The sequence below is a fragment of the Orcinus orca genome, chromosome 10, assembly GCF_937001465.1.
Source record: "Orcinus orca chromosome 10, mOrcOrc1.1, whole genome shotgun sequence".
NCBI classification, from domain to species: Eukaryota; Metazoa; Chordata; class Mammalia; order Artiodactyla; family Delphinidae; genus Orcinus; species Orcinus orca.
The window spans coordinates 85,560,901-85,584,740 of NC_064568.1; the positions used below are offsets into that span (position 1 = coordinate 85,560,901).

The 23,840-nt window shown below is 42.0% G+C and overlaps 1 protein-coding gene across 11 annotated transcripts in view; it reads right to left on the reverse strand.

Annotated features, from left to right (window-relative positions):
• CARMIL1 (capping protein regulator and myosin 1 linker 1) overlaps positions 1-23,840 on the reverse strand; it is a 318,638-nt gene that overhangs the window by 18,452 nt on the left and 276,346 nt on the right. For 9 of the 11 annotated variants that reach the window (XM_049715468.1, XM_049715467.1, XM_049715466.1 and 6 more), the window contains 4 exons: positions 17,047-17,064; positions 12,779-12,845; positions 12,337-12,533; positions 3,881-3,993 (listed from right to left, as the gene is read on the reverse strand). In XM_049715468.1, the coding sequence (XP_049571425.1) occupies positions 3,881-3,993; positions 12,337-12,533; positions 12,779-12,845; positions 17,047-17,064 (395 nt within the window). The remainder of the gene's footprint in view (positions 1-3,880; positions 3,994-12,336; positions 12,534-12,778; positions 12,846-17,046; positions 17,065-23,840) is intronic. The other 2 variants (XM_033434743.2, XM_004273512.4) reach the window with 1 other exon arrangement.

Here is a 23,840-nt window from a genome sequence, read left to right on the forward strand (position 1 = left end):
ATATATATATATATATATATATTTTTTTTTTTTTTTGCAGTACGTGGGCCTCTCACTGTTGTGGCCTCTCCTGTTGCAGAGCACAGGCTCTGGACGCGCAGGCTCAGCGGCCATGGCTCACGGGCCCAGCCGCTCCGCGGCATGTGGTATCTTCCTGGACTGGGGCATGAACCCTTGTCCCCCACATCGGCAGGCGGACTCTCAACCACTGCGCCACCAGGGAAGCCCAAAAGCAAAGAAATTTAGAAGAAATAATTCACGAAAAACTCCAGAACCAAAAAATATAAATTCCCAGATTGAAATGGCTCATTAGTGCCTAGCAAATGGGTTTCAACAAAACAAAATCAAAAAACCCACACAGAGGATATCATCATAAAATGTCAATACACCAGGAGCAGAAAGAAGATCCCAAATGCTTCCTGAGAAGAGGAAAAAAAGAACAAGCCACAAACAAAGGATCAGGACTCAAAATGACACTGGATTCTTAGAGCAACTAGAAGCTTGAGGATACTGGGACCAGGTTTTCAAAATTCTAAAGAAAAATGGATTCCAATCTAGAGTTCTATACCTAGTCACACTATTAAGCAAAATGCAAGACATATGCATTTCAGAAACTCACTTCCCATGCTTCCTTTCTCAGCAAGCAAACCGAGGAGGTGCTGCACCAGAAAGAGAGTGAAGTAATAAGGAAGACGACGACCGGGCCAAAGGAAACAGTAAAGACACAGGAATGAGCGAGGGGAGGCCCCCAGCAGACAGCAAAGGGACATCCCAGGAGGACAGCAGGGGACGCGGCCTACAGGTCACCCTGGGGTGATCAGAGAGCAGTGAAGGATGTGCCCAGGAAGATGAAACTGAGAAGACTTGGGGAAATTTCTACCTCTACTGGAGACTTAGGAGATATGTCAGAGATAGGAATACAGAAAACTAAGCAAATGCAAAAGGAGACAATTGTTAACTCCAGGTAAAATAAAATAGCAGATGAACCTATTTGCAAAGCAGAAATAGAGACACAGACATAGAGAACAAACGTATGGACACCATGGAGGTTGGGGGGGATGAATTGGGAGATTGGGATTGACATATATACACACTACTATGTAGAAAATAGATAACTAATGAGAACCTATGTCTAGCACAGGGAACTCTACTCAGTGCTCTGTGGTGACCTAAATGGGAAGGAAACCCAAAAAGGAGGGGATATATGTATACGTATAGCTGATTCACTCTGCTGTACACAACATTGTAGAGCAACTATACCCCAATAAAAATTTTAAAAAAAGAGTTGTATAGGAAAGGAAATGTAATCATACCATACTGTATAACTTAGCTGTGAATATTTACATGCTTATAATGAAGTAAACATTAAACACTGATGTAACCAACAGTTACGACATAACTAAATAAGATGGCAGGAAGAGGAAGTGTGTGTGTGCGTGTGTGTGTGTGTGTGTGTGTGTGAGTTTGCCTGCATGCGTTTGGTGGACAGAAGGGTCAGACTGTATAAGAGCTAAAGTATCATCCTCTATATAGTAAGAAGCCACCAGTTATGGTTACTATTTAAAACTGAAAAATAAGAAACAGCAACAACAACAAAAAAGAAATATGGAAGCAAAATCAAAGTAAACGGCTAAAGGAACAGGAATTAATTGCCCTGGGGAATAGGGAAAGAAACAGCCCCCCGCCTTTATTTGTTAATAAAAAGCCTTGAAGAACACCTGACATTTTAAACTATGAGGAGCACGTATGCAACTTTGACTTTCAAACTTCCTTCATACAACTTGATGGTCTGACCTGCGCCTAGACCTCTACGTAACAAACTGACAATGATCTGGTTTTATATAACAAAATAAAACAAATCACAACTTTTAGTAGATTCCATCATTATTTGACAAAAACTGATGTACCTAGTTCTATGTGTGCACTTGGACATGCAGAGAATCCTCCTAGAGCAGTATCTTTGTAGAAAGTGGGTTTTACACCTTATAAAGTTTGCCCAACTTTCATTCACAGCCTATTAAAGAAGGAGGCAGCTTTAAGGGCAGAGGACATCACTCTGGCGGTGACACCACAGATGATCTAGATCTAACGCGCACAGATCTCTCCACTAACTCAATTTCCAAAGTTTGGGAAGAGGAGAGCCTACAATTTTATCTGTTTATACAGATACAGGCCAAAGACTGTTTTGATTCATTAAACCAATAGTGACTGAGGGCAGATGATACATTATGGGCTGTGTCAGACACTGAAGTTATAATGAACAGTAAGACCCAGGCATTGTTTGTGAAGAAAAGCATCCTTTGGGAAGAAAAGACTTGAAAGCCAGTCATCAAGAAGGATTTTCCCGTTTGGCTCAGTTTATGCTCGTACTGCTTGAATCTTTTGTGCTGAGAATATGTCCATCTATTCCCCACGCTGTAAAAAAATTAAAAACCAAACAAACTCTGGAAGGATTCTGTTGCCCTAACACGTGTGTGTAGAGGATGAAAAAAAAGGGGGGGGGGCAGGGTTGACTCAGCACTAGAGAAAGAGCAATTAATTTGGGGGGCTGGGGGTGGGAGGAATAGTCAAGGCTTTCCCCTGACTAGAATAAATAACATTTATTTTGAATAAATGACATTTACATTGGATCTTGAAGGAGAGGAGAATAGAATTTTCCCTAGTATGCCAAGCTTCAAGTGTCAAAGAAGCCAAATGATTGGGTCCTAAAGCTTATAACATTAGGTAAGTTATACTGGTATGGACACAAAAGTTTAACTTGTTCCCACCTCACCATCCTGCTAAGGCAAGATAAGGCACATCAATCTATAGAACGGACTAGCTTCTTCCTTCCCAGTGCTGGCCTGTTCACCCTCAGCTTATCAGGATGCTTAAATTCGTTCTTGAATTTGATATCTCAAGGTGAAGAATACTTCACAGACACAAATCCATATTCAGAGAGTACTTGGGGATGGATCTGCATATAGTTGGGGATTAAGTAACTTGGTACAAGTCATGCTTAAAGGCTGGAGTGTTTCAAGTTAAGCTCTTCATAAAAGTACTATTGAGTTGTCTTCTAAGGAAACTCCATGTTGTTAATAAGAAAATACAGAGGAAACTTTTTAGAGGCTAACTCTGAAGGCTCTTCACTAATTCTGTTGTCATTCTGACACTGTCTGTTAAAGCTTTGCTATTTAGCAATGATATAGGCCCCCAGATACATCAAATTATGAACGTGAGGAATTTTTAAATACAGCTGACCCTTGAACAACGAGGGGGTTAATTCACATATAACTTAGAGCAGGTCCTCAGTATCCGAGTTTGTCCACATCCACAGATCAACCAACCACAGCCTGTGCAGTACTGTAGTATTTACTGTTGAAAAAAGTCCACAAATAAGTGCCATTTAAACCTGCGTTGTTCAAGGGTCCACTGTAAGTAATTTCAGCCTGCCAGTGCCCACTGTCCTAGATATACCCAGGTGAATGTGATGATGCCCTAAAAAAAAATACCTTGGGGAGGTACGTTCTGTGGTCTGATTTAGAAGAGTACAATGGTCCTTCAACTTGAACGTGCCTCAGTACACCCTGGAGGGCTTATTAAAACACTGGCTGCTGGGCCCCACCTCTAGCTTCTGATTCAGTAGGTCTGGGGTAGAGGTTTGAGAATTTGCATTTCTAATAAGTTCCCAGTTGATAGTGATGTTGCTGGCCTGAAGATCACATTTGCAAACCACCAGAACAGTAAATCCCCTGCAAAATGTACTTATATGAAATGTACATGAAATACATTTCATACTTACATGAAATAAGAGCCTTAGTACATACTAAGTTTACTTGTAATTGTTAGTAATTTAAATATGAATTAAATCGTATGATTAGTGAAATGACTCTGAACTCACTTGGAATCCATTTTGGTCACCTTCTTGGTGAAAAATTCATCTACACCTTCATCCACTCTCCCCATAAGACCATTCTGTTCACCATCTTGGGAGACTAGGCTGGTAGCACAGCCCTGCAAACCAAACAGGTGTGATATTAATTTACATTCAACTTAATTCGGCAAACATGTATTGCTAGATTCAAGGCACTGTGATAGAGGCCACGGGAAGGACAAGACTGACTGACATAGGGCCCTTATATTCTACTGGAATAGAAGTCACATTACAACTGTAACAAGGGTAGAAAGAAACAAAAGTGAGAAATGCACTAGAAACACAAAGCCTGCTGGAGGATTAAGTCTGACTGCTGTCTCAGAAGCAGCTTGGAACCTAGCAGGCTATGAAGAGTCATGTGTTCCTGAAGCAGAGGAAGGCATTGCGGGCATATTGGTAAGGGAAGAGAGAATGCGTGAGAAAATGATACACTAAGTTTTGAAAACAGTAATAACTCCCATGGCCGGGGCCTGAGGTTTAGGGATAGAGTTAACTGCTGAGTATTAACCCTAGCAGATACTAAAAATGGCCACTCCAAACACCCCCCCCCCCACCACCACCACCTGCTTTCTTTCTTGCTTGCTGGAAGAACCCTGATTTCAAGATGGAATACTTATCTGAACAAGTCAAATACATTAATCTCCTTGTCTGTGACTGGCAGGCATGGGCATGTGATACAGTTCTGGCCAGTGAGTTACAAGGGGGCTCATGGGCAGGTTTTCCTGCAGAGGAAGGGATGCATTTTTTTCCTGCATGGTTGTGGGAGAGAGGATGTGATGTCTGAGCTGCAGCAGCCACCTGGAGTTCAAGAGGAAGCAAACCTGAGGACAAAATCCACCATGCTGAGGATGAAATAGCAGAACAGTGGAAACCACCTGGGTGCTTATGCTGTGAATAAACCAGTCCTGGATCCCGAGACTTGTGGATTTCTTGTTAAGTAAGAAAATAAGTATTTCTCATGATTTACGTCCTTTTTAGTTCAGTATCTCTCATTATCTCTAATTGAATGAATACTTCCCAACTAATAATACAAGGACTGACAGTGAACAACCTTGAATCCTATGCTAAAAAGTGCGGAATTTACTTTGTAGGTGAGAGGGAGCCTCAAAGAAATGCCATGGCCCAACCTGTATTTTGGTCAGATGATTCTGGGGCAGCATGAAGGATATACTGGAGAAGCCAGGGATTATAACTAGGGAAATCTGTTCAGGAACACAAACGAAAGACTTCTGTGATTGTTTGGTCTAATCTGGAGGAGATGAGGGACTAAGTACTAGTGAAATGAGAAGAGAAAGAAAGACGTTGCCTAAGATGAGGTTGAAGTTTCCAGGCTGGGTGAATGGGAGCATCATTCTAGGGAACACAGTTCAAAGATTCAACTTTGGGAAGAAGATGATGAGTCCAGTTTCAGGCAGTGTTATCTGAGGTGCTGTGGAAATCCAGGGGCAGGTGTCGAAAGCTTGAGTCTCAGGACAGAAGCTGGTGAGAAGGTATATGGAAATTATTCATCAATCTAGCATTTCTCTTTGAATGGACAACTCATAGTGAACTCAGTAACATGCTTGGTTTGTGTCTGCAATAGTGTATTACTATTTCACACAGATAGGTTGTGGGCCATTGAGAAAGGACATGTATCTTGCCCATTCTGTTGGGCAGAGGACAAGTTCCCATGTGGTTGCGATATCTGAGCAGGTTGTCTTGCCACAGAGCGGTGGGAAAGTTCCTTCCTGTAATCTTGATTTGCAAGTCTCAAGTTGCCTCTGGGGGTACCTGGCTCTTGTCTGCACAGGCACTGTTTAAAGAAAAGACCCATCATTTGCTTTAAACAATCATTCACTGGCAACGTCCATTATAAAAATGAGCTGTGTGTTTGAGTTCACATTTGTGAAATGCTGAAAAGTGAGCAGACAATAGGTAACAGACCAAGAACCCTGTGAAATGTGAATAATGAAAACAATGAGCCTCTCATCTGAATGGGCTTTACAGTGGAGCAAGGCTTTCATGTGAATTGCAAGAGAGCAGAGAATCAGCCACGTTTGAGAATTCAGTTATGGAGAGAAAGCAGCTCACTGAACAACTGCTGTTTAAATTACAAAAGACAAAGTAGGGGGAAGGGTGAGCTGTGACAAAGCGAGAGAGAGGCATGGACATATATACACTACCAAATGTAAGGTAGATAGCTAGTGGGAAGCAGCCGCATAGCACAGGGAGATCAGCTCGGTGCTTTGTGACCACCTAGAGGGGTGGGATAGGGAGGGTGGGAGGGAGACGCAAGAGGGAGGGGATATGGGAACATATGTATATGTATAACTGATTCACTTTGTTATAAAGCAGAAACTAACACACCACTGTAAAGCAATTATACCCCAATAAAGATGTTAAAAAAAAAAAGAGAAAGTAGCACAGAACTTGCTTGGATTGTCATTTTGCCTTTTGTAAAAGAATGGAATCTCTACAGTAATAACAGCTCCCTAAGTTTGTACAGTGCTCGATAGTTTACTATTTCATCTTCACACCTACCCCTTGAACTGCAAAGGAAAGATAGCGTTATCCTAGGTTTTGGTTAGTAGATCAAACCTTGGCTCAGAGGGTGAGGGGTGCCCACACAGGTCACCTGACTGATGGATGAGAAGGATGTGACCCCAGGACATGTGGTCCTAACATGGGGCTTCCTTCCAGGGCACCCTCTCTTGCCCTCAGAGGCTGCCTCTCAAATTCCTCTTCCCATTTTGAGGGGGAAAAAAAAGTTTTACTAGTATAATTTCTCCTTTCAGCCCTTTTCTTTTTTGCCTGCTTTGAAACAATTCACAGCTAGCATAAAAGGTCTCTGGGGACATGAAGAACAATCAACGGATTTCAGAGACGGAGGCACACAGGGCTCAACAAAGCAATCTGGTTTCCTGTCCTGTAGGACAGGCCAGTTTTTAGGGCTGGACAGGACCTTAGAGACCCCACCCACCACCCCGGGCCCAACCCTGTCATTTTAGAGATAAAGAGACTGGGAGTAGAGAGATTAAGAGAAGTCCAGGATCACTGGGAGACCTTGAGCGAGATGCAGCTTAAAATGCATCTGTTAAAAGCAAGAGGTGTCAGCACCCTGTAAGAAGAGCAGCAGAGAAGCTGAAGACTCAAATGACATGCAGTTTGGCAGGAGAGTTCAAAGACAAACATACATGCTGTTTCAGGTCAATATCCAGCAAAAGGAAAGGAAAGGAAAGGAAAGGACATACAGACATCGGAAGTTCTCACAATTCCATTTGATTTGGGTCTTTAATGTCAAGGAGAATAAATTTCAGACTAAAAAGGGGAGCGGAGCTATTGGAAAGGGAGAGCAGAAAGCTTAGCCCTGAGCTAGTTGGAACCAACTGCACCTGTGCTCAGAGGCAGGCTTTTGCAAATAAAATCAGAAATCGCTGCTGTTGGTATCTGAGAAATAAAGAAGGTAGATTTCACACCTCTGGTGTATAAGTAAATGCTAATAGGATAATTTGTGAATGCTTAGAAGATAACCCGGTGATTATGAAGACTAAAGACAATCAGACCACCCTCCGCTCTCCTCTTCCTGGATTATTAAGATGAATGCACCGGGGCAGCACTGTAGGGGTGCACCTGGATTTTGACAAGGCAGCTGCCAAATCTCTCATGTCTCCACCGGGCGGGGGGGGGCGCGGGGGCGAGAGCTGGGCAGGAAGGAAGGACAATTAGGTGCATTAGGGACTCTGAGCAAAAGAAACCCGAAGACTGCTAATTAGTGAGTTGAATAATCTTGAAATTTTACATGCATACATTAGACAGTAAGAAACATGGAAAATTAAGAGCCAAGCAATCAAGCCAGGAAAAAAGGACTCCAAGAGGAAGTAAAAGCAACAAAATATAATTTAAAAAAAATAAGGCAAAAATTAATGAACTTGAGAGGACCAGTAAAGCTAATTCTTTGAAAAACACTAGTAAACGAGACCTTGCAAAATTAGGAGAGAGGAATTAAGATATATTAGAAATGGAAAAATGGGACACAGCTATTGATACAGAAGAGATTAAAAATGCAAAAGAATTCTATAAACAAGTAAATGAACTATTAGACTAAGTAGGCAATATCCTAGAAAACCAGAAATTACCAAAGTGGCCTCAAGGAGAATTAGGTAATCTGAATAGATCTGATGAAATAAAATTCACATTTTACAGCAAGATGAGAAAAATTTAAACATAAAAGTTTTCTCTGCCCGTTTGGGCCTCCCTCCCCCCCTCCCCTTTAGAGTGTATTGTGCATTCTGCCTTAACCAGACCTCCTTAGGCGATAACCTTCCTTTTTAATCTTGTAAGGGGTCAGGATGACCCACTTCTCACTTTGTTCATGCAGGTCTGGATTGTGTAAACTGTCAGTACACCATCTGACGTATAATCCTTTGTCTCAAAAACTTATATAACTGTGTTTCGACCACTAACAGGCAGAATAGTCCTCAGAGCTTCCTGAAAAACTGTCTCCCGGGTTATAATCCTCAGGTTGGCGGAAATAAAATTTTCCATTTCTTTCTTAGATTGACTATTCATCTTTTTCATCAATAGATCTATAACAAAAGAAATAAAATCCCTAGTTTAAAAAAATCGACAGATCAGCATGACATGCACACAGACAGCACATCAGGCCCAGGTGGCTTCCCGGGGGAGGAACAGAAAATCTATAATACTTGCAAACTGTTCCAGAGACTAGGAAAGGAGAGAGAGCATCCCAACTATGTTATGAAGATAGCTGTGATATAGTGATTTACAGTAAGAAATACATATTTGGTCTTCATCCCCATTTCTGACACAGAGCTCCTAAACGCTTGGAATTTCCTAACTAATGAGAGCCATAAAGGTGTTTTGGTTATGTTAATGAGGTGACTTTGGAACCCACCTAAAAATGGGGGCTGATAGCCAGGAGACCCAACCACGTGATTAGAGGGTTTGAATTTTCAGTCCTACCCCCTCCACTTCAGGGAGCTGATAGGGCCCAGAAGTTCAATCAGTCACCAATGGCCAGTGATTTACTCGATTATGACTATGTAATGAAGTCTCCATAAAAACCCCAAAGGACAAGGTTCGGAGGGCTTCTGGGTTGGTGAACATGTGGAGATGCAGAGAGTGTGATGTGCTGGGAGAGGGCATGGAAGCTCCGTGGCCCTTCTCGCATATCTTTCCCTAAGCATCTCCTCCATCTGGCTGTTCCTGAGTTATAACCTTTTATTATAAACTAGTAATCCAGTAAGTAATGTCTGGGTTCCGTGAGCTGCTGTAACAAATACATCAAACCCAAGAAGGATTGTGGGAAACTGTGATTTATAGGCAGTTGGTCAGTATGGGTAACAACTGCCAACTAAAGGTTGTCGCTTGCCATGTCGCTCTACAAGGATTAAGCCATTAGCCACTGCAGTCACTGACCTTCAACACACCCAAAAGGAGTTCCCTCTGTGCTCTGGGAAAATTGGCAGAACAGGCCTTCAGAGAGTTAAATATTTTCAAGAGAAAATGTCATGAACCCAATTTCTTGCATCTTCCCATACTTAGAAAAGCACTACAATCATTAAGATATCGGTGCCCCATGACCAGCAGCAACCTTCTACCAAGACATGTGCTTGACTGCACATACCCGTTCTCCAAAATCACACATATGCTGACCTGCCCCCCACCTCTTTGAACAGTTCCTCAGAGTCTTTGAGAGGCTGTCTCCCAGGCTATAGTCCTCAGGAAGTCCCCAAATAAAACTGAAACTCACAGCTCTCACATTGCATGCTTTTATTTCAGTTGACAGTATCCTTTATAATAAACCAGTAATAGTAAGTAAAGTGTCCTCTTGGGTATTCTGAGCCATTCTAGCAAATTATCTAACCTAAGGAGGGGGCATGGGAACCTCCCATGAAGTCCATCGGTCAGAAGTACAAGAGGCGACCTGAGACTGGTATCTGAAGTGAGGGTACCGCTGAGCCCTTCACCTGAGGGGTCAGAATTGAATTGAATTGTGGGACACCCAGTTGTTGTCCAGAGTTGAAGAATTAGCAGGTGTAGGGGGAAGAAAACCACACATTTGGTATTAGAAATGCTGAAAGTAAAAACAGCCTCCATACCTTGGCTTTGAGAGTTCTGACATCTAGAAAAGCTCATTAGGGGCATTAGGGGTCAAGGACAAGCTCTAGAAAAGCTAAGATCCATTTAGGGTGGACTAAGGCTACTCAATCCACCAAAACAAAACCAAAACGATAATATTAAATGACTGCTGCTACTAAATACTGCAGCTTTCTCACCCGCCACTGGAAAATGCGGACAATGGGGCCGGTGTGGCAGCTTCACACAGGTGTTCAATGTGAGAGCACTTTGAAAATCACAAGCTCTGTGAAACCATCAGGCAGCATATTTTCACTGTGAACCCAAGGGAGAACAAGCTGTGCACGTTTTTTCTCAGGCTACCAAGCCTCTGGGAAGATCTATTTAGACCCAGGACCATAATCCATTATCCTAGGACATACCCTTGTGCTACAGAGTCCTTAGGATGAAGCAGCCTGGGGTTTGCCAACCCTGTTAAAATCAAGTAAGTTGGAAAAGAAAACAATTTACTAAAATCTTTTTCTTTTGTCTTTTTGAAACCATGTCAAGATATTCAGAATCAAATGAGAGAAATCAACCAAATACACCCAACCTGGATCTGGAATGAGCAAATGACTGACCATGCAGGTAACCGGATGTGACTTTTATCCATCTACGACTCCAGTCATCCACCTATCATCCAGTGAGTATCGAACGCCTGCTACGTTGTATTGAATAAGTTCATACCAAGCGCTCAGTATACAACCATGGATAATAAACCACACACCTTCCTACACAGAGCTTACACACAAGGAGGAAAGCGTGCTTAGAAAACACTGGACGGCGAGGGCTGTAACAGGGTAAAAGCCAGGCACTGGGGGAGCAGGGCCTCCATGGAAGGTTGCTCAGGCTGTGCACTGTGCACAACTAGTGTGGGAGAACAACCTTCGCTGGAGCCGTGCACCCCCAGCCATGTGGGAGAACAGAGGTAGAGACAGGGAGGGCTTCCTGGGAGAAGTCTTGCCTCAGTGGAGGTCTATTCAGTTAAATTCTATCCACCTAGGAGCTAAGGGTAGGGGGATGGAGGGGTGGGGGCGGGGGGGAGAGAGGAAGCAATGACAGAAAGGCTGCATCACTGGAGGCCTGAAACAGGATGAGAGTGAGGGATGCAGGGATGATGAGAAAGGAAGAAGGTGAAGAGCAAACAGGGACGGCAGTGGGGGCTGGTGTTGGGGATCATATCCAGGTTTCTAGCTTGTTGACTGGTGACGCTCCTTGTGGGGCAGGGCAGGTTTATAGAGAAAGATAGGCTCCCAGTTTTAAATTTGTTGAACCTGAGGTGCTCTGGGGCTTTAAAGTTCAGGAGGCAGGTGAATATCTGAATATGGAGTTCAGCAGAGGAGGCAGGAGTCAACAACAAACTGAAACCACGGGTTTAGATGACATCACCGAGACAAATAATACACTCAAAGGCCAGGCAGAGGAAAACTGAAAAGGCATCGCTGGAGAGGTGAATAGGAAAGAAAAGAGAGTGATGACTCAGAGGCCCACAGAAGGATGGCGCCTTCCGGGTCAAGTAACTGCTGAGGTGTCAAGTAGGCTGACAGCTGACAAGTGTCCACAGGATTAGGTTAGGAGTGACCTTGGCAGGGTCGTTTCAGAGGTGGGTAGGTACAGAATGAAGATTTTGGTGGGTTGCAGAGAGACAGGAAGGTGAGGGAGAACGACCACAGGCAAAGACGAACTCTTTCAAGAAGTCTGACTGCAAAGGAGAGAAAAGACACTAACCAAAGACAGACATGGGGTCAATTGCATTAAGGCTCCTTAGCGCAGACAATTCAGTCCTCTCCTGAGTGGAGAGCAGGACGCTGAGAAGCATGCCGCCTGCGTGGTTCTCCCAGGTACGGCCTCTCCTCCACCGCTCAGCTTGTGGGGTATCAAAAGCCAGGGCACCAGAGCAGGTCAGGACACGGAGGTGGGGGAGTATATGGGTGCGGTCCAAAATCAAATGCAAACAATTTTTAATCACAAATCAATTCTTTGGTACTTAGTCTCCATCTTTTCACACCCGGACACTATAAAATCCTATAGATGTAGGCTTTTTATCTCACCCATGTGACTGGTATTTTTCTAACAACTTCCAAGGGGCAACTCTGTTCTAAAGAGTTGAAAACCTTACAGTGTTGTCTTTTCCAAAATTGTTGAGCACCAAATGAGACATTTTATGTGAATACCACACACACATAGAGGTTCCATTCTCCTTAACTACAAGCTTTCAGGTATGCAACACGCTTTTATAAGACTCTCCAGGTTTCCCTGGAGGAGGACAGGGTGAGGGAGAGATGGGCCCCCTCCAGCCCACCTACCGCTGCGTGCGTGGACTGCTGCTTCTTAGCCCGTTTTGGTCTTAACTTGGTAAAGTGCTCCAGCTTCTTTCCTTCCTCGGACGGCAAGTCAGAGATAAACCCCGAGCTCTGTTTCTCTTGTCTGATGGATGGGAAAGGCGGGTCTTCAACGTGAATTGGCACTTCTTCCAGGGCTTTATCAAGGTCAAATTCCATTTCTAAAATAAAGCAAGGCCCCAGGTTGAAGCTTACTGCATAGAGATGGATAGAAAAGTTCCTAAAAGTCATTTTAAGTCTATCACTGAATAGCAAACACTCATTCACAAATCACTTAATTCTCTTTCTCAATATTTACTCACTTAGAGCATCCCTAAGAAATATCCTCGAAGTGGTCCGAGGTTCTTGCTGAGGGGTGTTTCACGGTTATAAGGAAATGACTGGCATTAGCAAAATACTCACTCACCAAATGCCCTGGAGACAGGCCGCAGCATCCGGCTATGAATAGTCTTCCTTTTGGATTTAGGCGTCATCTAGCAATAAAATAAAGAAAGCACTTAGACAGGTATTCCCAGAAAACTTAACTTTCAAAGTTTAGAAACATTGTTGGGGGGGGGGGTAATATTGGGACCAATTGGTTTACGCTCAGTATTTACTCCTTCAGAGGATGGTTAGTAACATCTGACAGCCAGACTGAAGGGGCGAAGCCACGACATTTCTAAATGTTTACCACTTTCTCAAATGATAGAGCCAACTTCTTTCCCCCAGCCCTATTCAGTTAAATTCTATTTTTATAGCTAAAAGGAACAATGAACGATATAGGATTTAACTCTAACCTGCACACGAGGATGTTAAAACAGATATAAGGAATAAGAATGAAAGACTGTAAAAATCAGTCGCTAAAAATTGAAAACACAATTACTCACTGTTCATTATCACAGCAACATCAATATAAGCAACACCAAACTCTTTGTCATGTTAATGATTTAAGCAGTTTAACTGTTGTTGTTGGTTTTTTTTGCGCTATGCGGGCCTCTCACTGTTGTGGCCTCTCCCGTTGCGGAGCACAGGCTCCGGACGCGCAGGCTCAGCGGCCATGGCTCACGGGCCCAGCCGCTCCGCGGCATGCGGGATCCTCCCGGACTGGGGCACAAACCCGTGTCCCCTGCATCGGCAGGCGGACTCTCAACCACTGCGCCACCAGGGAAGCCCAGTTTAACTGTTTTGTTTCACATTTCTGCCACAAAAATTTTGATCTTTACATTATGAGCAAAGACCATAGACCAAAGACCAAAGAAAAAAGTTGCCATGATTTAGAAGTCTATCTGCTGTCCCTTCTCAGTAAGACATCTTTGATCCTTCTTTTCCTTTTAAAAAAGGAGACCAAAACCCAAACTATGCCCAAAACTTCTTAGAGCATTTTTCTAGCATTGGTGTCAACTGTTGATTATGTTAAGTCAAACCTTAAGGAAGACATTAGCTTCTCCCTCAACACGATAACTCGTGTCAAAGCTGGAGGGGACCTTTGTCATCACCTCCACAAATTGCAAGGAAGAAACTGAGTCATGGAGATAAGGACTACAACTCAAGTCAAGAGGAGCAGGGCCAGGGACAGAGCCAGTTATTAAGGTCAGCCCAGCATCCCTCCTGCCTCACCACTTGTGATCAATGAACGGATGGATTTTAGGGGTGTTAACTGCTTTGATACTGGAAACTGGTATTCGTGTAAACTAAGATATAACTGAAAGAACTTAGTTTGTAGACTTTCATTTCACTTAATAGGTTGTCATCTAAAGCTTTCTCAGAAAAAGAAAATCCACAGGTTGATAACAAGGTTCAAAGAATAAATTGTTTCATATTGACCTTTAAAGCAAACAGCTTTACAGTTTTGACAATCTTATGTCATTTTTAACAATAATATCCTTTTGCTATTATTTATTATTGAGAGAAAAAGGAGATTAAAAATGGTGAGCAATAGAATTTAAATCCAGACTGGTCTTCCTGAACATAATGAAACTTGCTGATTTGGTTCTTTCAAGGTTTTTGAAAGGCAGACAATCAGAGGAAAATCTCTTTATAAAGCATCGGGCTTTGCAGGTTCAATAAAAATACAACCAATCCAATGCAACTGGAAATGAATCCAGTTTCAAGATAGTTCTCCCCAAAACAGGCCTTACAGTTGGTTGAAGGTGGTGTGACTGGTCTATTCGTAAGTGAAACCTCTAAAAATAATTTTCAAGGAGACACAAACTATCAAAATATATGCTGTGTTTGGTCATAAAAACTCCTTCAGTATTGTATCCACCTTGTGCACAACCTTGATAGGTAAAAGGATTAAGAAGTAGCTTGGGATATAATTTCCAGCCAATTCATTTAGATAGTCACAGATAAATAGGAAAGAAGTTTAAAAATGCATAGAATGAAGATGTCTTCCAAAATGCTTTCCTGTCACTCCTGATTAGATTTTATAAGAAAAAGTGTTTGTGGGCAAAAATAATCTGGGTCAAGTTTCCCTATTTAGCCTTTATAATGAATACCAAATACATGTTAAAACATATGACAATAATGACATTTCAACTATATTATAATTTTTAAATATATAAAAAGAAATATAGAATTACATATAAGAGAATATATATAACATATATAAAAAATATCATTTACAAACTGATGCCCAACTGTAAATGGATCATTCCGTTCAATCTAATTTTATAGACACACTGAGAAACATACAAAATCATCAGGATTTTTGATGGCTGACAGTAATCAAAGGGAAACCAGTTGCCTTTCTTGGTCTCGCTTTCTAATGCCTCAAAACGTAGTACACAAAATTTGAATATCAGAAAGATGCATTCTAATGCATTTTCATTGCTTTCTTTCATTTCATATGCTCTTTACATGAGCATATAACTTCCGGTTGCATTCTGCATAAAACTCTCTCTCTGTGTCTGACATATCTGTGAATTCTGAAGTTGTGCCATGTTTGGACAGGGCCAACGGCCTTTTGCTAAAATGGTCAGAGCTTGCAATCAGGCTGGTTTCTACAACTGGTGTTAAGAACGCAACCTGATTTTATACATTTCTTCCGATGGATGAACTGTTTTACAATCTCTTTCTTTCATGAGAAAGAATAAATATGGATTTAAGTATAACAATGGAGAAAAAAAGTGAATTTTATTTCTTCATTGTTTTCTTTACAATTGTTTCTTCCGTAACAGTTTTACAGACAGTGTGGACTTGCTCAGTCTTATTGGCTCATTCCTATGATTTGATTACATATAAATCTAAAGCAAGAGGAAATGTAAGAATGATACAATTATCCACCTATGTGTACATTTAGGAACACATACTGTATGTTTCTCTAGAAAGATGGTTTCTATGCACTCTCTTCCCCCTTCTCACACCTGTTGGTTAGATGAATTGAATCCTGGAAAAAAAAAAATCTGGCTTTACCATCCAGATTTACATTTACTCTCTTCCCTTTTTGAACCAAAATGAAAGGGTTAATTTTCTCACGCTATGTCTTAGTCCTTGTTTACTCTTCCTGGACATTTGTCAATGCTTAAGTATTTTCTGATCAGAGAAATCACAAAGTGCCCAACAGATGAAGGGGGTCAGCAATGGAAGCAGGAGAGGTACACACGCCAAAGGGACCCTTCACAAATCGATGTATGATTAACATTGCCAACTATTACTTCAGGCCTAGACTTCAAAGTGCATTTTATGAGAAGTAAGTAATTTTCAATATTCACATCCTCAGGAAATATGAGGAACGATGTGTTAAACCCTTTAAAATATAACTTTAGAAGGAAAACTCTAAACATAGACTGATTCTGATATCACAAACATCAGTAAATCCCCATCGTGGCAGACAGTGAATGAAATGCATGGCTCTATTCTCTAAGCATCCAAAAGCAGCACAATGTCTACATTGCTTGGAAATCTTACTCGTTTGATCCAATTTTTATAATGGATTTATAACTATTCTCCATGTAGCTCAATAGAGATACATATCCACTTTTACCGTAAGTTAAGGACTAATGTTAGAACCTTATAAACAACACATTTTTCCTGTTAAACTCATTTTTAACACATAATTGCTAGACATACTAATTTTTTTTTAATGAGAGTTAAATTGTTTCTATCACCAGAAAAATAGGAATGGAGTAGTTTCCTCATTCATTTTACCAAGTTTGCGCAAAGAATAATAAACAACACCCTCACTCCGAAGCTCAAGATTCCTTAATTACTTTTCTTTTCCTTGAGGTTAAAAAAAAAAAAAGAAAACAAACAGTTGGAAAGCAGATTAGTAAAAATCTTCTAATACAAGAAGGTATTATGATGCCAGTTTTCTACAACTCTGGGAAACAAGTAATATGACAAGAATCAGAAAGTAAAAACCTTGGAAGTTTAAGTAATCATGTCTTGTTTTTTAAACATGAATGGAAGAAGCACTTTTCTCCTCTTGAATGTTTATACCCTCTTCATCAACACTTTGCTTGCTTTCAGGCACATGGCTGGGAATATTTTAAATTCATCGCCTGTTTTGCTAAGCTGAACCATCTTGTAAAGTTCAATCTTGTCTCTAAATTGCTGCCTATTTTATTCAGGATCCAAGATGGATGACGACACTACAGTCTCCTGGGAGATCAGCCAGGCAGCGCGGAAGCAAATGGAGCACAAGAATGTAAACTAGTACAGCCAGAATCTGCAGAGCCACCAAAAAATACTTACACTTGTACAGCAGAGAGTCTCCATGCAGCAAAAAGAAAGGAAAAAAAAAAATTTGAATGGAAGAGAAATAAAGCAACAGCATTACAAGAAATGGGGAGGGAGAGACACCATACACAAATAAACAGAAAAGCTACATAAAAAGCCTTCATAGCAAAGGAATGAGGCAAGAATGAGGCCAAACTATTATTAGCTTAAGCCATCCAACCTAGCTTCTTTTAAGCAGAAGCACAATTACAGCTTGAAAACTGCAGAAACTCTTAAGAGATATTACCTCTTCTGCTAAGTGCGTGCAAAATGCCATCTACCAACCCCGTAAGGTATTAATCCCACTTGGGAGATGGAGATGTCATCAGCTCCAAAGGCACATAGTAGACAGAACACTGGATGGACATTAGCAAACTCCACGCAGGTGTTGGTTCTCGGGCCACAGGGCTAGTCACAGCAACTAAATAGGGACAACGTGTCTTTGGGCACGTGTAAGCGTCCCTTCTCGGAATCTTTACATCATTCTGTCCTCCCCACTGTAGCAGCAGCTTTGAGTTCTCTCTCCCCCTCAGTCATCAGAGCATTTCAAGCAAGGATCTGATACCAGGACCTACCACAGTTACCTACCTATAGTGTCATTAACATTGATAGTACCTTATACCTTAGTGGGAATTTAGGTCACCTTACATTTCACATTAAATCTCTAATTGAAGAATTGTTAAAACCTCATTGGTCACCATTATTAACAGTTGTTAGGGCATGTTAATATTCTGAACATTTATAAAAGAATTTTTAAAAGCATAACAAAACCAAAAAAGTCCCACTGTAGAACGTCAGATCTTTGTGAAGATGGGGGGGCATCTTTTCCAAACTTCCTGAAAACACACTCAGAGGAAGGCCACCTACTCCATCTACCTGGGGCTGACTTTTTTCCTTCAAGTTCCTTATTTTGTGTGTGTCAATTCTTCTCAATATACAGCAGGATGAAAATACAGGGCTTCTCAGTTTGTGACTAAACCGGTGGGTGGCACACAAGTAAAAGGCTTCCTGTAACCATCACCACCATCATTTTGATCATCCTTGGCATTATTTGCTTATCAGAAAGGTTTCCCTCAGCAAGGTCCTGAAAAAGTCTCAATCCACAGACTTCTAATTTCTTATTTCATTAGGCAATTTTCTTCAAATACACCTCATTTTTTTTTTTTTTTTTGCGGTACGCAGGCCTCTCACTGTTGTGGCCTCTCCCGTTGCGGAGCACAGGCTCCAGACACGCAGGCTCAGCGGCCATGGCTCACGGGCCCAGCCGCTCCGCGGCATGTGGGATCTTCCCGGACCGTGGCACGAACCCGCGTCCCCTGCATCATCAGGCGGACTCTCAACCACTGCGCCACCAGGGAAGCCCAAACTTAAGGATTTTTAAAAATTAATTCAATGTATCCTAAACTATTACTGTCATTACTGTTTTGGTTGCAGGAGTATCCCAGTGGAAGCCATTTCAATCTGGATTTTGTATCCTTTGCAATGATCCCACTGGATTTAGAGCCAATCCTTGCTTTTTGATTCAAGATATCCTAGTGTCATCTTGTGCTTTCCTGTGTATTTTTAAAATGAATATGGGTAATCCCTGTTTAATGAACTAGACTGTAATAATTTAATATTTCCTACCAGATTGTCATCTGAGTCAATGCTCAAGGGGAACCCAAAGTTAGTCATTATTATTTTTACCCTCAAAATATCTAACCAAACAGTATCATCACATTTGTAGTTTAAAAAGTAATTTTTATGCATTTCTACTTGTTAAAGTTTGAGGCGGTATAAATCTTACTGAGAAAATGAGATACCTAATCCTTCCTATGATGACTGTTGGAGAGCAACAATCTTTAATATCTAGGAAGAGTAGTATATGGAAGCCGTAACTCTGAGAAAGCCACTATAAATCAATGGACAAAAGGAGGAATGATGTGTAGAGATTTAGTAAGGCATCACATTTCTTACTGAATGCAACATTAAATCCAGCTATTCACATCACACTCATTAACTTTTATATCCAGAATCTCATTTCATATAAAAGTTAAAATGGCATCATGATGTTAAAACAAAAACATTCAGGGAGCTGTACTGATGAGACTGTTGTGAAGATCACAGTAGAGTACTATTTTTAAATGAACATGGTTTGTTTCCTTATTTTCCAGATCTGCACAGTTTTTTTGATACAAGAAAATTAAATCTTTATCTTTGTCATGTTTTCTCCAGGAAACAGCCCACTTTCTTATTCATTTTAACTAATCTTGCAACCAAGCTATAGTGGAAAGTTGAATGAACTGTCTATCAAACACACTGTGATGTATTACAACCAAAGAAGGATGGCTTTCAGAGTATGTAATCTCTATCGTCCTGACTTAATGTTAACTATAACAAACCCTGTCTTGTCAATGACTGTCTTTCATTAACATTTTCCAACATTTAAGGCCTCAGCATCAAATAACAGGATACAGATGGTCAACGGATTCAGTTACCTGGGGAGTGGAGGTCACACACTGCGCAACTAGAAGCCCTTTCTGAGGTTCTGCTACGGCCGTGACAGAGGACGCTCTGAAATCTTTTTCAGGGAAGGGCCATTTTGGCCGTGCTGAACTGGGTATGGCATTTGGAGATTTCAACTGGGTACAGTTGACCCTTGAACAATACAGCTTTGAACTTGTGCAGGTCCACTTAAGTGGGGATTATTTTTCAATAAATACATACTACAGTACTAGTCAATCCGAGGCTGGTTGAATCCGCAGAGACGGAACAACAGACATAGAGAGCGGGCTGTACAGAGTTATAGCCCAATTTTGGGGGGGTGTCGGCACCCCTAACCACCGCGTCATTCAAAGGTCCAGTGCATTCATGCAAGGGCTGAAGTGGAATGAAGGCTGCTCCCAGAGAATCCTGGCTTGACTTACAGGTACCCACCCTACCGTTCAGCTCTGGTTAGTTGATCTCCTGTCTGGGAGAGCAAAATGACCACATACCTCAATTTTGATAATCAAAGTCAGATCAGTTAGGTCTAAACCTTGCAGCACTAGTTCCCAAGGTTAAGGCTCCACCTCACCCAGCAAGCAAAACAGAGCACCATGGAGTCATAGATAAGGACTGATCTTGAACTCTGCTGTATCATAACTTCATTCCCTCCTTAGCAAGCCTTTATTTTCAGGAGATATTTGGCTAACCCTCAAATTCTCCTAGGCAAGAAGGAAAACTGTCCAACTGAAAGTCAGGGCCAGTGGCATGGCCTGAGTAAGCAGGACTGAATTGGGGATGATCATGTGTGTTCTCAGTAGGCAGCTTCCAGAGGCAGACAGCCCTCTCTTCTCAGTTTTTTTTGCTGCTTGTTCCCATCAGTTCAGACACCTACAACTCGAGCCATCACTTGCCCCATTATTTCAAAAGGTGGGATTTGCTACCACAGGTTAGAATCCCTACCAGTTCACTAAGAGGAAGAGTAAAACCCTGGAGGGACAGAATTAGCCTGCAGTTAGAGACACCACCCACCAAACTCTCAGTGCAAACCCTCCGTGAAAAGGCTCTTCCCCAACCCAACCTTCCCTGGACTTTTCTTCCAGTGACCTGGTCCAGCATGAAGACCAGGGATGCAGCAGAGAGGGTACAGGCTTGGGAACTGGATCATTTGGAGTTGAGCCCTCCGCTCTGGCTACCCCTAAACCAGCCGTGTGATATGGGGCAAGTGTATTAACGTCTCTGAGCTCTCATCTGAAAAATAGGTTAAAATAGTTACCACATATGGCTGCCATGACAAAGCAGGGGGCACAGTGCATGTCTCACAGCGGGTACGTGGTTTTCTCCTTTTTTCCTATACAACTTGTTGAGAGCTTGGATTACTGAGGATATAACCTATAATATTCTCATTAATAGAACCTCATAGGTTTAAAGATAGCCTTTTCACGCCAAGAATCATTTTCTAGAGTTTCCAGAGAAATCTGTTACTGACATTTATTGCTGGCATTAGCTGTATAGAATTCAAAGACGTAACTCCCGTACCCTCAAGGAGCATAGAATCTAGCAGGAAAGTTGAGCTAAGCAAGGAACTGCAGTACAAAGCCAAGGCATTAAACAAAATGTACTGAGCAATTATTACGTGCCAGGTACTGGGCACTAGATACTGGGATTATGTTGTCCAAGTACAATCCCAGTCCCTGCCCTCTAGGAGCGTATGCTCCAGCGTGGGGAGATGGCAAAAAGTACCTACATGAGTAAACAAGATCATTTCAAGTACTGATAAGTGCTGAGCAGATAAAACAGGATAATATGGTAGAGAGGCTGGAGTGTTTCTTTGGCTCGGAGAGTCATGGAAAACTTTTGAGAGATCTGAGTTAAGACCTGAGTGGTGGGGAAAAGGTAGCTGAGGGAAGATCTGGTGAAACGTGTTCCAAGCTGAAGGAAGAAAAGGATAAGATGGGAACCAGGGCAAGTTCTAGAGAAAAGCAATGAGGCCACAGTGGCTTGAGGGAAGTGAACAAAGGAGAGAGTAGAGCACATAGAGAGATGGAGGCCAGATCATGGAGGACCTTGTGAACCCCGTGGGGAAGAGACTCCATTTATCCTGGGTGCAATGGGAAGCTGTCAAAGGGCTTGACACCTCACACATTGATCTGTTCTCTACTTTAGAAAGTTCCTGGGCTACTGAGAGGGGATTGATTGCAGAGAGGCCAGAGTGGAAGCATAAGTATAAGCTACAAGTCTATTTCAGGAATACAGGCAAGGGTGGCTAGGGTGAGGGGCCGGAGTGGATACGGACAGTAAGGGAAAGGGTAAGATTGAGACTGACTGTGGAGTTAGGAACAAACGGGTAGAATAGAAGGTGGTGTCCCACACTGAGAAAATTAATGCTCCAGTAGGGGAAGGGGAAATCAATGATTCTGTTTTGGACACATTAAGTTTGAGATACCCAGTAGACATCTAATTGAGATGTCGACTAGGCAGATGAATATACAAGTCTGCAGCTCAAGGTAAACTGAGATAAATGTCATGAATGTAGGAAAAGAAAAGTGCTTATAGAGTTGAAGGGACAGCGGTCAGGTGAGGGAAGGTGTCTGGTGAGTGCATCTGTACCATGGCTGTGCATGGATGACTTACCAATACAGCCCGGGCTACTGAGCTCTGAGGCCGCCTCTACAACTCCCTACTGGACATCTCAAGCCAGGGTCTTGCAAACGCCTCACCTCAACATAACCAAGACGGGAATCACTAACATCTGTTTCTGCCAAAATCTGCCCCTTCTCCCATATTCCTCACCTTCAGTGTTGCCTTCAAAATAAATAAACAATATAGAAACAAGTCAACCCTCAGCGAGCTCTACGAGGCTCTTGTGATATGGCCTCCACCCTCGTCACCTATCCTCTCTCCTACCCTTTATTCCCGTTGTATCATAATCCCACAATAGTTCCTCAAATCGTGATGCTCTCTCCTCACTCCAAGCCTCTATATAAGTACTATTCTCTCTGCTAAATTTACTTACTCATTTTCCTCTCGGCCAACTTCTCCTTCAAATGCTAACTCTCATTGTACCAACAGTTACTAAGGGCCTTATTATGTACCAAACATGATGCTCAGAACTTTCCTCCAGGACGGCTTCCTTGACAACGGCCCTTCCCAGGCTGGGCTGGGCATCCCTTCTCTCCACAGCAACCTACACATCTCTGTCAGAGCTCTCTCCCACCATATCTCATATTTCAGTGTATTAATGCATAACCACCTCAGTCCAAAAGAAAACTGAGGCTCATGCAGAACATCAAGTTGTTTTTTTGATTTGTTTTGTGTTTTGTTTTTTTTAGTTTATACCCTTTTACTAACCTATATCTATTCCCCAGCCTCCCAGCCCCTGCCGTGGCAAACACTTTTCTACTCAGTTCCTATGAGTGTGACTCCTTTCTTCCTTTCTTTTTTTTTGAATTTTTTTATACAGCAGATTCTTATTAGTCATCCATTTTATATATATCAGTGTATACATGTCAATCCCAATCGCCAAATTCAGCACACCACCATCCCCTCCCCACCCCCACAGCTCTCCCCCTTTAGTGTCCATACGTTTGCTCTCTACATCTGTGTCTCAATTTCTGTCCTGCAAACCAGTTCATCTGTACCATTTTTCTAGGTTCCACATTTATCTGTTAATATACGATATTTGTTTTTCTCTTTCTGACTTACTTCACGCTGTATGACAGTCTCTAGATCCATCCACGTCTCTACAAATGACCCAATTTCATTCCTTTCTATGGCTGAGTAATATTCCATTGTATATATGTACCACATCTTTTTTTTCCATTCGTCTGTCGATGGGCATTTAGGTTGCTTTCATGACCTGGCTATTGTAAATAGTGCTGCAATGAACATTGGGGTGCATGTGTCTTTTTGAATTATGGTTTTCTCTGGGTATATGCCCTGTAGGGGGATTGCTGGGTCACACGGTAATTCTACTTTTATTTTTATAAGGAACCTCCATACTGTTCTCCATAGTGGCTGTACCAATTTACATTCCCACCAACAGTACAAGAGGGTTCCCTTTTCTCCACACCCTCTCCATCATTTGCTGTTTGTAGATTTTCTGATGATGCCCATTCTAACTGGTGTGAGGTGATACCTCACTGTAGTTTTCATTTGCATTTCTCTAATAATTAGTGATGATGAGCAGCTTTTCATGTGCTTCCTGGCCATCTGTATACCTTTTTGGAGAAATGTCTATTTAGGTCTTCGGCCCATTTTGGGATTGGGCTTTTTTTAAATATTGAGCTGCAAAAGCTGTTTATATA